A 15,605-nucleotide genomic window follows, 5' to 3' on the forward strand; every position below is an offset into this window, starting at 1 on the left:
TTCCTTCTGTCTCCTACTGTATGTTTCTTCCTTTTTCTTCATATCAGTTATTACTGTTTTTCAGACCTAGTTAGTTATATGTTTTTTGATACCCAAATGGATGGGTGGGCAGAAATACCGTAATTGATATATTGTGGACACTTTTAGTTACCACTCAGATAATGGACCCTCAGAGGCCCTCTTAACCTATTTTGCATACATTTAATTTTGACAAAGGTTAATAAAATAGCAAATGAAGGAGATATTCGTTGAAATAAATGAAATAATCTTGGAGCTCCAAGTTCTGGAAGAGCCTGACCTGCTAGAGGTGAATGAATTCGTCCACCACAAAGAGTAGTTTAAGTCTCCAGTGCAATGCAAGCCCAGCTTCATCTGCAGCTGTCAGTGGATGTGGTCTGGTAGCTGTTTGTTCTGAAATATTTTGTGACTTGTGATTTTAATTAAAAAAACTAAGTAGGATTTAGTTTAGATTAATGCACACACTAAAATAGTTACCCTTTTCTCTTGTTTCTAAACATGAAATAATTTAAAATGGGAATTAGTGAAAAACTATCTTTTACTGCCTTTTGAATAAAATGTTATCTTTGCAGCTACAAATATAAGTAGTGGGTGTCACTGGTAAGGTTTATTAGGATGCATTGTTAACTTATTAATTATCTTTTTTGTCATAGTTAAAGTAAGCCTAATTTCAATATCATTAGTATATATAATATGTACATCAGTGAACATATAGGATTCTATTACCTAGAATGTATCATCTCTCATATTCTAAGCTTCCCAAGGTTGGGAGGATGAAGTTGAGGGACTGTGCAAAGCCCACAAAAAATACATTTTTTCCTGTTTTCCTCTTTCCTCTGTCCTTTCTCTCATTATTTTCCTTTCTGCTCCACTGAATTTTTCTGAGTAACCAAACATCCTTTTCCCCATTAAAATGAAGAACAAGTTAATATATATAAAGTCAAAACCATGTCCATACCCATGTTTAAGTTCTGCAATGTAGCACTAATCAATAAACTAAATAGACTGAGAGAATACGACAAAGAAAATCAGTTGGACTAAAATTAGAGACCACTGAGATAACAAAAATAATTGTCTAAGGCTGTTAAACAATGTTTCTCTATTAGTAATGACAGGGTAAACGGAGGAATAAATAGTAGTTTTACAACTCAGAAAACAAATGATAGGGGCATAAATAGTATAGTTGTGGTCACTTGGTGATTATACTTTTTGAGGTTTCTAAATTCATCGATGGCTGGACTCTTATTTAAAATATAGTTATATTTCATAAGTAGCTAGATATATTAAAAGTTAGGTTCATTTTTGTAAAAAGACACTTTAAAAAACAAGTAAGGATATATTAAAAATAATATATTACTCAAGAAGTATTTCAAAAGTACTCACAAGTGACTTTTTAAAGGAATTCCTCATGTGTTATTTAATTTCTCTTTGAAGGTGATCGAATTATAAAAGTCAATGGAGAAAGTGTTATTGGAAAGACCTATTCCCAAGTAATTGCTTTAATCCAGAACAGGTAAGAGTCTTGAAATAGGATTAATTTTGGCCAGAGATGGGTTTTATAAATCATTGAAGCTAGTAGATTTAATACAATATTATATTCCTATAAGAAATTGATGTGATGTGGAAATATGAAACTTTCCCTTAAAGTGGAAAATGCATTTGACAGTTGCCAAGAACAAACTATCTGAGGATGGCTTATTTGGTGGCTTTGTTTTGGCAAATTTATCAGATTTGTAATTAAAATCCTTTAGAGCCTGAGAGGCATATGTTTTAGATTTACCATTAAGTTTCCTACTTTTATTTGAAGTGATAATCAAATTTCTAATTTGTTTATAATAAATATATATAAATGCATATATAATTTATTTTAAAACCACTAAGGATAACTTATCTTAAATAGCTCACTGAATGATATTCTTGGCTCAAATTCATTTGTTTTAACAAAGACAGCAAGAAATCGTCTTTTAATCCGTTTGTTTGCCTACATTCCACAGAATAGGATTTTGAGTTCTCAAGGTAAATAAATATTTATAGAGCGACTGATTGCAAAGATAATTTAGTCCTACTCTTTCTCTCTATCACACACCTAGAATTTTTTTTTTTAATTACAAATAAAGAAATCGAAAGCCAAAGAGGTTGCCGTATTAAATATCTGTCAAGAATAAGCCATGACCTGGGATCCGATTTCCAGCTCATCACCAGAGGTTCTTCCCAGGTTCAAATACAGTAACTTTTGGATGATCTGTTGCTTTCTATTAGCCATACTCACCTGTCTATAATTAAATTGAGGTTCATTATTTTCTGAAGAATTCTATCAAGCTCCTCTAACCATGTCTAAAGCTGTTCATGCTATAATCTAACTTATGTACGCGAATGCCCTAATATGTTGTCACTTTTACAGTTCGGTGATGTGATCACGATTTACTGATCTCAGAGTATTCTCCTTACTGTTGGATTCTAGGTGTTCCTGACAGTGAGCCCTATTTGATCTTAAACATTGAGGAGACCTGGGCACTGGTGAAGAATTGAAAGCCTCCTCGGAGGCAGTGGAGAGATCCACCCAAATTTTCTTTTACTGAAAATAATTTAGATCATGATAAATATACCAGTATGTTTTGTCAGCCTGTAATTTAAGGGTTTTTTAGTGTATTTGTTAACATGTCTTCTTTAAAAGTACTATTTTTCCAAACAACCATAACTTAATCTTTGTTTTCCTCAAAATCCACATTAATTTTTTTTGTTGGTTTGTTTTTTTTGTTACTGGTGCAGTTCATCTTTCAGAATAATAATAACACTTTGGAATGACAGTCTTAATTTTTCAACCAATAAAGCAATTTGAAAAATAAATACTGTTTTTTCATGATCTTATTTTTCTTTTAAAAAATTGTGTTCCTTTTGTCTGCAGTTGGTAGCAAATGGATTAATGCAGCACAAAGCCATTGAGATTCTGCAGTGTATTAATGTAAAAATGTATCCTTGCAGAAGAATTTATCTAAGCATCAGTATGTATTTTCTACCAACTCTAAATGTTGAAATACAAGTACCTACATATTTTCTTCGTAGAATTTATTTGAACCTGTGGTTCTAATTGTTTTACTATTCTCTCAGCATTTATGAACCTAAAAATAAGGGTTCAAACAGAGACACCAGTAAATTATTAGATTTGGGGTTTTTTGTTTTTGTTGTTGTTTGTTTCTTAATCTCTTGATTGTATTGGGGGAAAATCTATCTGATATTGTTAGGGTAGATACTGAAGCACTTGCTGGGGATAGCACTGCTCTCCTTGCCGTATCTAAATGTAATTCCAGATCACAGGACTCGGTATAATTTATCCCTTTGAACTGTTTTAAACCTAGAGAAACGTCTCTATTATTTTTAACAGGACACTTACAGTACCAAAATAAAATGAGACTTTGAGCTATTCCTGTAAAGGCTCTAAAATTAAATCACGGAGAAGAAAGTAAATTGTTGAGATGCTATATGGTTTTTAAAAAATAAGGAGTCATTTTGATGGTTGTGATGGTGAACTCTGATTTCCTTCCCCTTTGAGGCCAAGAGGGAATATTTCAAAATTAGGATGTTTAATATTGCTTAAAGTGTTAAATTTGAGGGTTCTCTGATTATTTTTATGTTAATGTATTTTTAACTTGATAAACAGAGAATTTGTGGTAAAATTTGTAATTTGTTCTGTGACCTGAAAGAAAATAATACACAATTATATATTGATGAGTTTTGTTCCAGGAGTATTCAATATAAGTAATATACTTCATGTTTCTAAATTAGAAACATGTTATAAAGAACACATGACTGATTATGAATAGCTCAAACACACGGCAGGGTGCCCTCTTTTGTACATAATTAGCCTATATATATAAATGACTTCTTTTCATTTTAATGATTTGGATTTGAAATGTAAAGATTTTTTAAACCCCCATATTAAACTCGTAAGCAATTTAAAAAATACTTGTGAGTTAACTCTTTTTCCTTTATGTCTTTCTTGTATACTTCTGCCTCCCCTAAAATAGTATGTATCTATTCAATTTCAGTGATACCACATTGGAACTTAGTGTTATGCCGAAAGATGAAGACATTCTCCAAGTGGTGAGTTTTATTTATTCAAATATGTGGATTGTTTTATAGTCATGAATGTTAATAAAAATTCTTTAAAGATGGAGGTGGATTAAACTTTTTTTAAAAGATTGTAGGGAAAAAAACTCAAACGCTCTGTTTTTCTCTACATTTTACCAAAAAAACAGAAAAAGGGGAGAGAGAGACTATTGTCCATTTTTTACAATTAAACAACATGAGAATATTTTATTGATTCCACAGTAAACTCTTATTGTTGTCATTTGGAATGAGATTCCTAAAGAGTTTGTTTGCCCAAATGTTGCATTCTAGATACTCCTTCAACCAAAAGCCAAACCTCAGGCTGCAAGTACATATCCCCAGGAATTAGATTTTTTTTTTTTTAAACTATGAGGTCAGAAATTTTATGAAAGGCATTTATTAATTTTCCAATAAACATTACTGTCTGTAAATTACTTACTGAGCAGTTTTCTTAACAGTATCCATTCATTCCATTAGAAGTAATGTTCACAATGAATAGAGTCTACACCTTAAGGGAAAAATATGTTAGCATCTTAGAGAGGGAGTGAAACTATATAGTTGAAAATCTTTAGCATTTATCTTAAAATATCTTTCTCCTCTTGAGAAAGAAAACAAATTAACTGGAGTACTTAACTCCTTTATTAAGCTTAGATATTGCTGAGGGTAAAAAGATGATAAAATAAATTTCATTCAGGAAAATAATACTTTTCCTCAATTGATTCTGTAGTTCAGCAGAGTAAAACAATTAGAGCTAGGAAATAGCAGTGGCTGCTGAAGTTTGTTGTTTGTTTGTTTGTTTTAATTCCTTTTAGTGAATAGCTGTTGTCGCTGTTGTTTTCTTACTCAGAACTGATGGAATCCTTGTGGTAGGAATGGAAATCGGAATGTTTTTCATTTGTAAGGTGTTCATTTGAACTTAGCTCAACAAAAGTCCTAAATAATCTTCTGTAAACATTTTTGTTACAAAAAAATCACTAAAGCCAATCCTAATTATTCAGTTTATTCACTTACACATAAAATATAATTAACCGAAATCCATGGAGATCAACCTTATGTTTTCAAGACATACTGATTTTATTTCAAAATGGCATGTTTACTGACAACAGGTTATTACCCTTCTTAAGTGCACAGTTCTGTTGGGGTGAGTGTCTCAATAAGGAAGTTGTAACCATCTGTGGTGGTTTTCTTAGTCAAGTAGCACTAGTTGTGGAGTCCTCCCCTGATCATTCAGCACAGTGAGAGAACAACAGACATAACCACGGAAGGCAGTGAAGTCACTAGACTGAAAATAAATAGGGGGGGTCCTCCTGTAGGGCTCCACTTATGCAAAGGACCAGGAGGTGATGCCCACACGGTAGGGCAAACTTTACCTTGAACCCTTGCATTCTCCTGACTCAGAGACAGAGGGCACTTCCGAAACAGAACTGATATCTCATCTTCAGTAGACTCTTTGCTTGCCAAGGTGAAGGTACTGGTTGGACACTGTTTAGAACTGTGAAACGAACAGCTCATTTCACAGAATGGCCGGCGCTGTATAAATTCCCAGGGAAGGAATCAAGCACAGAATTACCATCCTAGCCTGCTGTGTGGTTGATGCAGGGGCGCAACTGTGCAAGGAATCATGTTCTGAGGATGTGATCAGTGGGAAATTAGGTTAATTAATCTCCTTGTGTTTTATTTAGGATAAAGGGAAAATACAAAGTGTTGCAACACAGGGAGAAGTTGGTTCACTGGGGTGACCTGAGCACACAGATCTTCCAGGTTCCTCAGGGTCCTGATATATTGTAACAGAAAATTCATTTTTAAAACTTGTTGAGTTATTTTAATCGTAAGAAATTAAAAGCCCATATCCTTGATGATAAAAGAAAACCTCACTTTTAAACCCAGTCTTCCTTCACATTTGCGTGTGCTATAATTTGTTAGGAAATTGAAGGAGTATATATAGTTCATGCAGACTCTCCGTTGTTCCCTGAAGGACACTGAAATGCAGCAACTTCTTTTCCACACAAATGCTTTTAGCTGGGATATCTACAAGTGGCATTTTTAAAATCTATTATAAAACGCAAAGAGAATCTGGGATTTGAAAAACCATATGTGGAAATACTTCTCTCTAACAGATTCTAGAATGAAAATGTTCTATAAGGGGCCTTCAGAAGTATTTATGTTGGTCTTAAATCTGTTACTTAAAATATATGCTTTTAAAGACGTATTTGTCCCTGTGAGGCTGAATATTCATTGTAAAGAAAACATAAACATGAACATTTTTACAGCTACTATAAACATCATTTACCCAAGAGAAAGCCTGTCTCAGTTTTTATATATTTGCCTGGGTCACGGCAGGATCAGGTGTCCATGAACGTTTGCTCCTCAAGTGACATATAGATCAAGTTGTTCTAGAGGTATTCAGCTCATCTCTGAGAGGTGGCATAGAAAATTTAATTTGGTTTAAAACTTACCTCATGTAAGGACAGGTATATAATAATAAATCTCATAATTCACAGAAGACCATGACATGATGTTGAAAAACATGAAGTAAAATTAAGAATTATTATTATTATTATTTTTTAATTTATTTATTTATTTATTTATGGCTGTGTTGGGTCTTCGTTTCTGTGCGAGGGCTCTCTCCAGTTGTGGCAGGCGGGGGCCACTCTTCATCGCGGTGCGCGGGCCTCTCACTATCGCGGCCTCTCTTGTTGCGGAGCACAGGCTCCAGACGCGCAGGCTCAGTAATTGTGGCTCACGGGCCCAGTTGCTCCGCGGCATGTGGGATCTTCCCAGACCAGGGCTCGAACCCGCGTCCCCTGCATCGGCAGGCAGATTCTCAACCGCTGCGCCACCAGGGAAGCCCCAAGAATTATTTATTACGTTATTAAACTAGTGCTGGTAATAGTACTCCTGTACTTGGCAACCTCATTTTTTAAACTAACATACATTTTCATACATTGTAAAATGTATGTACAGTGACATACATTTTAAACTAACAATACAATAGTACTGTATTCATTTGAGTCATTTGGTGGTCTTATATAATAATATTTTAGACCATGATCATAGTCTTAGACAAGTTCATATTTTTAAGGTGATACTACAAAATAAAAAGCACTTCCTGTTGCATTTTGTAAAAAGACAAAACGATTTTGTTGCCCTCTCAGACACTGAGAGTGGATGAAATAGCCACCACCCGTCAAGTCACCTAAACAGTGATGCTGACTGAAAAAAAATATGTCCTCAATGGACCCATGGTAGCTCTCAGCGCTAGATCTGGGTGTTCTTTTCTGTGCAGACTTCAAGATACTTCATTAAGCCTTTAGCTCCATGGACTCAAAATTCAGTTTTAAGTAGATCAGTTCTGATGGCTGTGGAGATTCTTGGGTGTGTCTGATGTTTGACGAGGGTATTTGGAGCCTACTTTGTGTTTTAACAGCCAGGCTAAACAGCTTTTCTAGTGTAACAGGGAAGAAAGTGACAGCACTAGGACTTGAACCCAGGTAGGCCTGAGACTGTATGTAGGCTGTACTTGAAACTAAACCACAGTCCCATACTGTCGTTGGGTCCAGATGAAGAGTGTCATCGGCTGTTACATTCACACCGCCGGTCAGGGTCAGAGCTGCTAGGCAAACTCATCTCTGGGATCTGCGTCCATTGCCCTAGTTACCACTCCATGAATGTGCGATGTAAATTGAAAAATGTCATTTAACCCAAATTTTTCTTTAGATTTATTAGAGTTACTTTCAAAATAATTATTTATTATGTTCCACAATCAGTATACTATTCTATTTAAAATTAGGTATCCATTTGTCACGTGTGGATCAAGGTAATCTTGCTTTAGAGTAGGGAAGCAAGAACAGGAATTCTGGAGGGTTCTTTCATTTGCAAGTTTGAAGCAGTTACTTCTATTTTTAAAAAAAGTATTTAAAAAAAAAGTATTTTTAATAATTATAAGAATAGTACTTGCTTGTTAGAAAAGTTTCAAATAATTTAGAAAGGTATAAAATATCCACACCATCCGCTTCTCCCATGTCCCACTGTGGCATGTCTGACGTGTATTTTAAAATTATCCAAACAGATATGTAGTTACTTTTGCTTTTATCATAAGTAATGGTATCAAATTAACAGGTCAGCCTGTTAACTCCAACTGGTAGGCAGGAATTTTAATCTTACTAGCTTATTTATTCTGCACTTTTTTGTTTGTTTTTCCTGTTTACAAGACAGTAAATATGGTACAGTAATAGTAATACTATCGCAATAGTAATAGGTATGGTAATAGTGATTTTGATGCAGTTCTACTAAAACTGAACTGAAAGATTGTTTTAGGACTATTTGGCTACTGTTAGGCACTATACCTACAGTCACGATCCAGACTGTTAACATGACATTTTATTTAAACGCTCTTTACAATTCTAATTCCAAATGAAGACTTCCGTGAGGCGTCTTTCCTTACTCACCTCCCCTCACCCCCCTCCCCCTTTAAAGAACATTTTGGATCTGTAGGCATCACAGGGCTGCTACTATTCCGTTTTCATTAGGTGTGGTTTGAATTTTAAAATATTAACTTTTAAACTACTAAGCTACTATAAGATATAAAACTTTAATACAAGGGTAAAGGAAATTCAAGAAAAAATGTAGAGTGATATATAAATGGCCTAATGAAAAAAAAATTGGCTAAAGATTTTTTTGTCATATCCTATTGAATTCCCAAGTGCTAATCAGTCGGAAAAAATCTGAGTGTTGTCTAATTCCATCAAAACTTATGGATATATATTGGTTTGGCCAAAAAGTTCGTTCGGTTATAAGTAAAAATGACACATTTTTCATTTTCACCAAGAACTTTATTCAACAACGAATTCATTAACCAAATGAACTTTTTGGCCAACTCAATACTGTGAAGTATCCATTTGGACTTAAACGGAAAAATTAAAATTATTATGAGCCAAATATGCAATTCTTATGACATTGGTTTCAAAAATTTCTGGGCCACACCATTTCAGGCAAACTTATTAATACAGGATGATTTTGATGTCATTATAAAAGAATATAAATTGACATCATTATATAAAAATTACTTTAAGTGATATTTTGTACTGTTTAATTGGTGCCTATTGACAATTCAGAGATTCCCAGGGGGTAGTTAAAACATTGAAATGTCTGACCATGGTGTCTCAGTGAAAGAGTGAGTACTTTCTGACTCAAGAGAAAGCACACCACAGTCACAGCTATGAGCAAGTTATGGAGTTTAAAATTCTGTTTTCAGAGTGTAAAACCTTACTAATGGGTTCCATGTTCTCCTCGAAGAGTTGAATGTTGTAATCCACCCCAGTGTTTGCACAAGCCCCATCTAAAGCTTTCCTCTGCAGGCAGTTTGTTTTCTAGAGGAACACTTAAAGGCATCCTGGGAGAAGGGGACTCCTTAAAATTGTCATATTGTCTATTCCTAATTTACATCCCTACACTTATTCTGGAGATAATTTGTGTCTGTACCGCACCTCTCAGCATAGCCGTAGAAGTTTATTCCCATGACTTACCTGGAACACATACCAAGCGACAGTGGCCTTTGGAGCACTGCTGATTTCCCCATGGATGTTAATTGAATGGTATTGGTTCTCAAACTTTATGAGAATGAGAAACTTTTAAATAGATAGATAAGCAAACAAGCTTTTTTAGTATCCATGAACTGAGAGGATATGTGAGGAAATTCAGTACTACTACTGAATGAATTCATACTTTATCTCAACCATATCTGCTTGCATTAGACAGTAGTACTGTATGTGTAAGGTATTCTGTTTAGTCAGTCCACTGTTAATGCACGGTCCACGTGTGCATATTTAAGGACCCCTTTGCCATAATTTTACCCAGAAGTGGGGACCCATGAATATAGACTATTTAGGAATCTTAGCAATATCTAAAGTATGTCAAATACCTTTTCAAGTATTTAATAGTTCTGGTCATATACTTTTATTATTAAAAGATAATATTCCTCCCCAAATTTGAATAAAGGAGGTATCTCTAAATTATTAGTTCTAGAACAGCATTTCCCAGCAGAAGTTCTAATCGTGTTAAAACCCCGGGAAAAAAATGGGTTCCGTGGCCAAATAAGTTTGTAATTTCACGTCAAGTTTTACAATGTACATTAATGTCGTAGAGGTCTTGAGAAGTCATGAAGCCCAGCAGCCAAACTTCCCCTACGTCATCAAGCATAAGGAATACATCACCCCTTTCAGGTGATGCTTAATAAAATTGCACAAACACGCTCCGGAAATACTGTACCAGCGACTCCGCTCGTCCACACACAGTTTTCCTGTCATGGAACAGCGCTGGTGCTACTACAGTCAGCATTAAAAAGATAAGCTTATTATGTCAGTGGCACATAGCCAAAATGTATATTTTGACTGACTGTATTCATACCTTAGAAATATTATGGCATGCATGTTTTCTTTTAGCTACTGGGCTTTCAGTTCTCACTGCATCCTGGTTTAGGTTCTATAATATTCTTTATAAGTTAAAAAGAATTACTCTGGAAGTAATATTTTTTTATGTCCATCCAGTAGTTATTTTCATAAGCTTAATAAAATAGGAGAAAAGGTACAGCATTGGAAGATCTTAATTTCTGAGGGAAACCCATTTAATAAAACAGTCATTCTTTCGTTCCAAATCCTAGTGTAAAGGCAGCTGCAGTCAGCTGACAGCTTGTGGTTATGCTCTGATTTACAGGGGAAGGAGGAGGTTGTACTATTTTAAATGCATAATAGAGCATTCGTTTTGTCATCTGGAAGCAGAGATGGAAGAAACTCAGGGGAAATGAGAGGCAGCAATGTTGCTCTTGTGGAAGGGAAGCTTTGTGGCACATGATCAGACAGCAGTGCATATTGAAGAAAATATGTTAGGAATGCATGTCACCAGATGTATTTTGCTTTCGAGGATGGTAGACAAATCAAATAAGAACCAGAGAAAAGCCTGAGAAAAAGATGCTCAGAAGGATACTGAAGTTATTCTTTATGCCTCACTGCCCTTTACTTCTCTTGGTACCTTCCGGAGGAATCAGTATAGATGTATTTTTAGGTTGCTGTTTTCCAGCATCAATATGACAACATGATTCTGTCTTTATATCAGTAAGCAGCTTCTACTATGTTTTCCTATTTTCTGCTAGCTACAATTTACAAAGGATGTCACAGCTCTGGTAAGAACTGCACAGAAGCCATTTCCTTGCTTTATAAATCATGTTTTGTAGAGATTTGTAGTAAGCCAATCTATTAAAACTGTAAGTTTGCTTAGAGGAATCTCTCCATGGTGTTAATCTTACTAATTTGCAGAATGTGTTTGTGATATATTATTTTCTTTATTTTTTTCTTTTTATGTTTGGTTTTCTTTTGTATCCTGTGCATAACTGGTGTTAAAACATAACATTTATCTGCATCTGTATTTTTTTAAGCATCTCACACTCTCTCTTCTCCTAGTACTTTGCTGTTATGTTATGTTTGTGGCTGCACTTGAGCTTTGCAAGCTGTCTAATGCAAAGAGAGGATGTGATGATAGTCTTGAATTAAGCTTGTTTTGATTAGGGGAGGATATGTAATATGACACCACACCTAACTGTCTCAGCTGTCGAACGTAGTCCTGAATTACATCAGTTAGCTCTGTTTTATAGAGTCCTGTTACTTTAATTTGTTATTTTTAAGTTTTAAAAAACATTGCTAGATAATTTTGTGAATAATTGATAAAAAATAATTGGAGCTGCATGCCTGCCTGTTAGTAATAGAGAAATGTCTCCTTATAACAGGTAAAAGAGACCAAATAAATTTGTACAATACAATTTTGCATTACCATAAAATAAAAAAATATAAATTATGTACAGGAAGATGAATTACCTTTTTTCATATTTTACGCCTTTAATGTGTACTTAATTTCTTAAATGTGCATATTCTCTATTTCTCCTGGCTGTTGGAGGATTTAATTTATCAAAATGGATTATTTTTAGGGACTCAGTAATCATTAATTGGCAAGACAGTGTTCAGTGTATTATTTATGATAGCAGTAGTGCCTAAAGTGAAGATGTATTTGGTGAAGATTTTAAATATTTTCACCTTCACTCTGGCAAAAGATCAGAGTCTTGTTTTGCTGAGATTTATTAGGCAGCCATTTAACCTGCCAACTGCTGCGGAAAAAAAATCATAAAACTTGAAAGGGGAAATTTTTAGAAGCAAGACGTCCGTATCTAATTAACGGTGGCGAGGGCGGGGCGGAGTTTGGTGCGTTTCAGGTCTTTTGAGAAAATAGGCAATGGTAATTTATATTTTTTGCAAATTCTAGAATTTATTTGATTTCTGAGAGACTAGCCCTTTTCTGAATTTGTGGAGTACCCTTTACACTGTGTTTGCCTGCATGCTTTAGTGAATGCCACCCAAGAGCAGGGCACCGTAAAATAACATAGTGCATCGCAAGAATGGAAACAAGTGTTCCTTTGATGACTCTGAAGTGACCCCTTTTTCTCGTCTTCATGTAGGCGTATTCTCAAGATGCCTACCTGAAGGGCAACGAAGCCTACAGCGGCAATGCCCGCAACATACCTGAACCTCCACTGGTCTGCTACCCCTGGCTGCCACCCGCCCCTCCCGCCCCGGTGCAGCCCCCCGAAACAGCCCCTCCAGACTCCTCCACGAGCAAACCGCAGGCCAGTCCCCCAGTACTGACGCAGCCCGGCAGGGCCTACAGGATGGAAATACAAGTGCCTCCGTCACCACCAGAGGTGGCCAAGTCAAACACAGCAGTGTGTGTCTGCAGTGAAAGCGTAAGGACCGTCATTGTACCTTCTGAGAAGGTTGTAGATTTGTTACCTAACAGAAGCGGCCACACAGTTCCCTCCCACAGGACTGAGGAGGTGAGGTATGGCAGAAGCGAGCAGACCTCTTTCAAAACAGCATCAAGAAAGACATCGCCACCATCCTCCATTCCCACGTCCCATCTAATCCACCAGACCGGCTCCAGGTCGTTGGAACCTTCTGGCATTTTACTTAAATCAGGCCATTACAGTGGACACTCAGAAGGACTGGCAAGCAGCAGATCTCCAGCTGCGGATCCTCCTCCCGTATCTGTCAATCACTATTCTCCAAACTCCCATCAGCACATAGACTGGAAAAACTATAAAACTTACAAAGAGTATATTGACAACCGGCGGTTGCACATGGGTTGTCGGACAATTCAAGAAAGATTAGATAGTTTAAGAGCAGCCTCGCAGAGCACAACAGATTATAACCAGGTGGTACTGAACCGCGCTGCCTTGCAGATACGACGTCGGAGCACCTCTCAGGACCGAGTGCCCCAGTCCGTTCAGATCCGGCAACGCAGCGTGTCTCAAGAGAGGCTGGAGGACTCGGTGTTAATGAAGTACTGTCCAAGGAGTGCATCTCAAGGAGCGCTGACCTCTCCTTCTATTAGTTTTAGTAACCACAGGACTCACTCGTGGGATTATATCGAGGGACAGGGTGAAACCTTAGAAAACGTCCATTCTGAATGTCCACCACCCGATGTAAAGGGAGAACGAAAGCAGACTTACAAGTGGAGTGGATTTACCGAACAGGATGATCGGCGAGGTATTTATGAAAGGCATAGGCAGCAAGAAATTCACAAATCTTTCCGAGGTTCCAATTTTACAGTGGCTCCGAGTGTTGTGAATTCCGACAACAGGCGAGTGAGTGGCAGAGGGGTGGAATTGGTGTCTCAGTTTAAAAGAATTCCAGCAGATCTGAAACCGCTGCAGCCCAACAGAAATTTTCAAACTACCTGCGGAATGTCCCAGCCTCGAGGTATTTCACAAGACAGGTCACCTCTTGTGAAAGTCCGAAATAATTCTCTGAAAGCACCTACGCACGTCATAAAACCACCCTCCAGCCAGAACTCGTTTGTTTCCATCAAAGACCAAAGACCAGTAAATCACTTGCATCAAAACAGTCTCTTGAATCAGCAGACATGGTTACGGACTGAAAGTGCCCCCGATCACCAAGTGGACACTGGGAACCCCCCCTCTCTATCCGGAGCTTCTGTTAAGCCCACCCCTCCGATGAGTGAGAACGCTGGCACTCCAGATTTGGAATTATCCGCCACTCAAAGGATTCAAGATTTAAATTTACAAGAGGCTGAAATTCAGCGATCAAATGCTGTAGATAATAAAGAAACTGTCACCCTAAGAGAAAAACCTCCATCTGGTCGCCAAACGCCGCAGCCTTTAAGGCATCAGTCTTACATCTTGGCAGTGAATGACCAAGAACCAGGGTCAGACACCACTTGCTGGCTACCTAACGATGCTCGCCGAGAGGTCCATATAAAAAGGATGGAGGAGAGGAAGGCCTCAAGTACCAGTCCACCCAGTGATTCCTTGGCTTCCATCCCATTTATAGGTGAGCTCACTTAATGGTCATCGGCTAGTATGTCAAATACTTAACACATCTTTTCAGCAAAGTATTTCTAGTTCAACAGGTACAGGAATTTTACACTGTGATCTTAAAACACTTGTTCCACATTTTCTACACTCTGCTAAAACCAGAGGCATAAGCTTTTACTCTCAAAAATTATTTCTAGTATCCATTTTCCTTTTTTTTTTTTTAAGCTTTACGTACTCGGTACCCATTTTTAATTTTGATTTTAATGAGACAAATCCCCACCATCTGGGGTGGGGTCAGGAGACCCATCAGCAAACCAAATTGTGCTTAGTTGTTGATTCAGCTGAAACAAAAGCCAAGTGGAACAGCTTTGATCGCTAGTAATCAACCTTTCATTTAAACAGTGCTTTTTACTTTCTAAAGCTTATTTCTTTGTAAATTTTAACTTGTGGGCCAACTGAAAAGACCTCTTTGTTGTCACATTACTTTGTCTTAGAATCTGTCCTGGACTAGATGGGGGGAAATTACTTAAATTACAAGCATGTGCCCTGATCTAGAACACCTATCATGTTGACTGAGGCTTTAGTCTGCTCCCACATGCCCCAGGTATATTATCCACAAAGCAGCCAGTATGTTTTTTAAAATATAAATAGGATCATTTCACTCCTGATCAGAACCCTTTTTTACTTCCCGTGTTACTCAGAATAGAACCCAGAACCCGACTGCGGTGGACAAGGCCCTCTGTGATCTGGGTCACAACCCTGCTCCACCTCTCACCCCTACCTCCCGTCTTCCTGTGCATGCCGTCTTCACACACGCCAGCCTCCTAGCAGTCCTGAAACGCGCCAAGCACACCCTGCTTCAGCGCCCTGGCACCAGTTCCAAGCCTTGGAGTGCATTCCAGAGATATTCACAAGACTCGCGCTCTCTCAGTACATTTGGGCCTCTGCTCAGATATTACCTTATCAAAGCAGCCTTTCCAGACCAGCCAATCTAAAATACACACAGAACCTGACATTCTCTATCTCCTTAAGCTACTTTATTTATCTTTATACCACTTGTTTCCACTTGGCATTTGTATTTTTTGTTTATTACATGTTTCTCTGC

At 37.1% G+C, this 15,605-nt stretch overlaps 1 protein-coding gene across 8 annotated transcripts in view; it reads left to right on the top strand.

Annotated features, from left to right (window-relative positions):
- ARHGAP21 (Rho GTPase activating protein 21) overlaps positions 1-15,605 on the top strand; it is a 125,146-nt gene that overhangs the window by 77,899 nt on the left and 31,642 nt on the right. For 4 of the 8 annotated variants that reach the window (XM_036841766.1, XM_036841761.1, XM_036841763.1 and 1 more), the window contains 4 exons: positions 1,453-1,531; positions 4,065-4,119; positions 11,273-11,302; positions 12,626-14,516. In XM_036841766.1, coding sequence (XP_036697661.1) covers positions 1,453-1,531; positions 4,065-4,119; positions 11,273-11,302; positions 12,626-14,516 — 2,055 coding nt within the window. Of the gene's footprint in view, positions 1-1,452; positions 1,532-2,936; positions 3,021-4,064; positions 4,120-11,272; positions 11,303-12,625; positions 14,517-15,605 lie in introns of those variants that run through there. The other 4 variants (XM_036841764.1, XM_036841765.1, XM_036841767.1 and 1 more) reach the window with 3 other exon arrangements.

Source organism: Balaenoptera musculus, chromosome 2 (genome assembly GCF_009873245.2).
Source record: "Balaenoptera musculus isolate JJ_BM4_2016_0621 chromosome 2, mBalMus1.pri.v3, whole genome shotgun sequence".
NCBI lineage: Eukaryota > Metazoa > Chordata > Mammalia > Artiodactyla > Balaenopteridae > Balaenoptera > Balaenoptera musculus.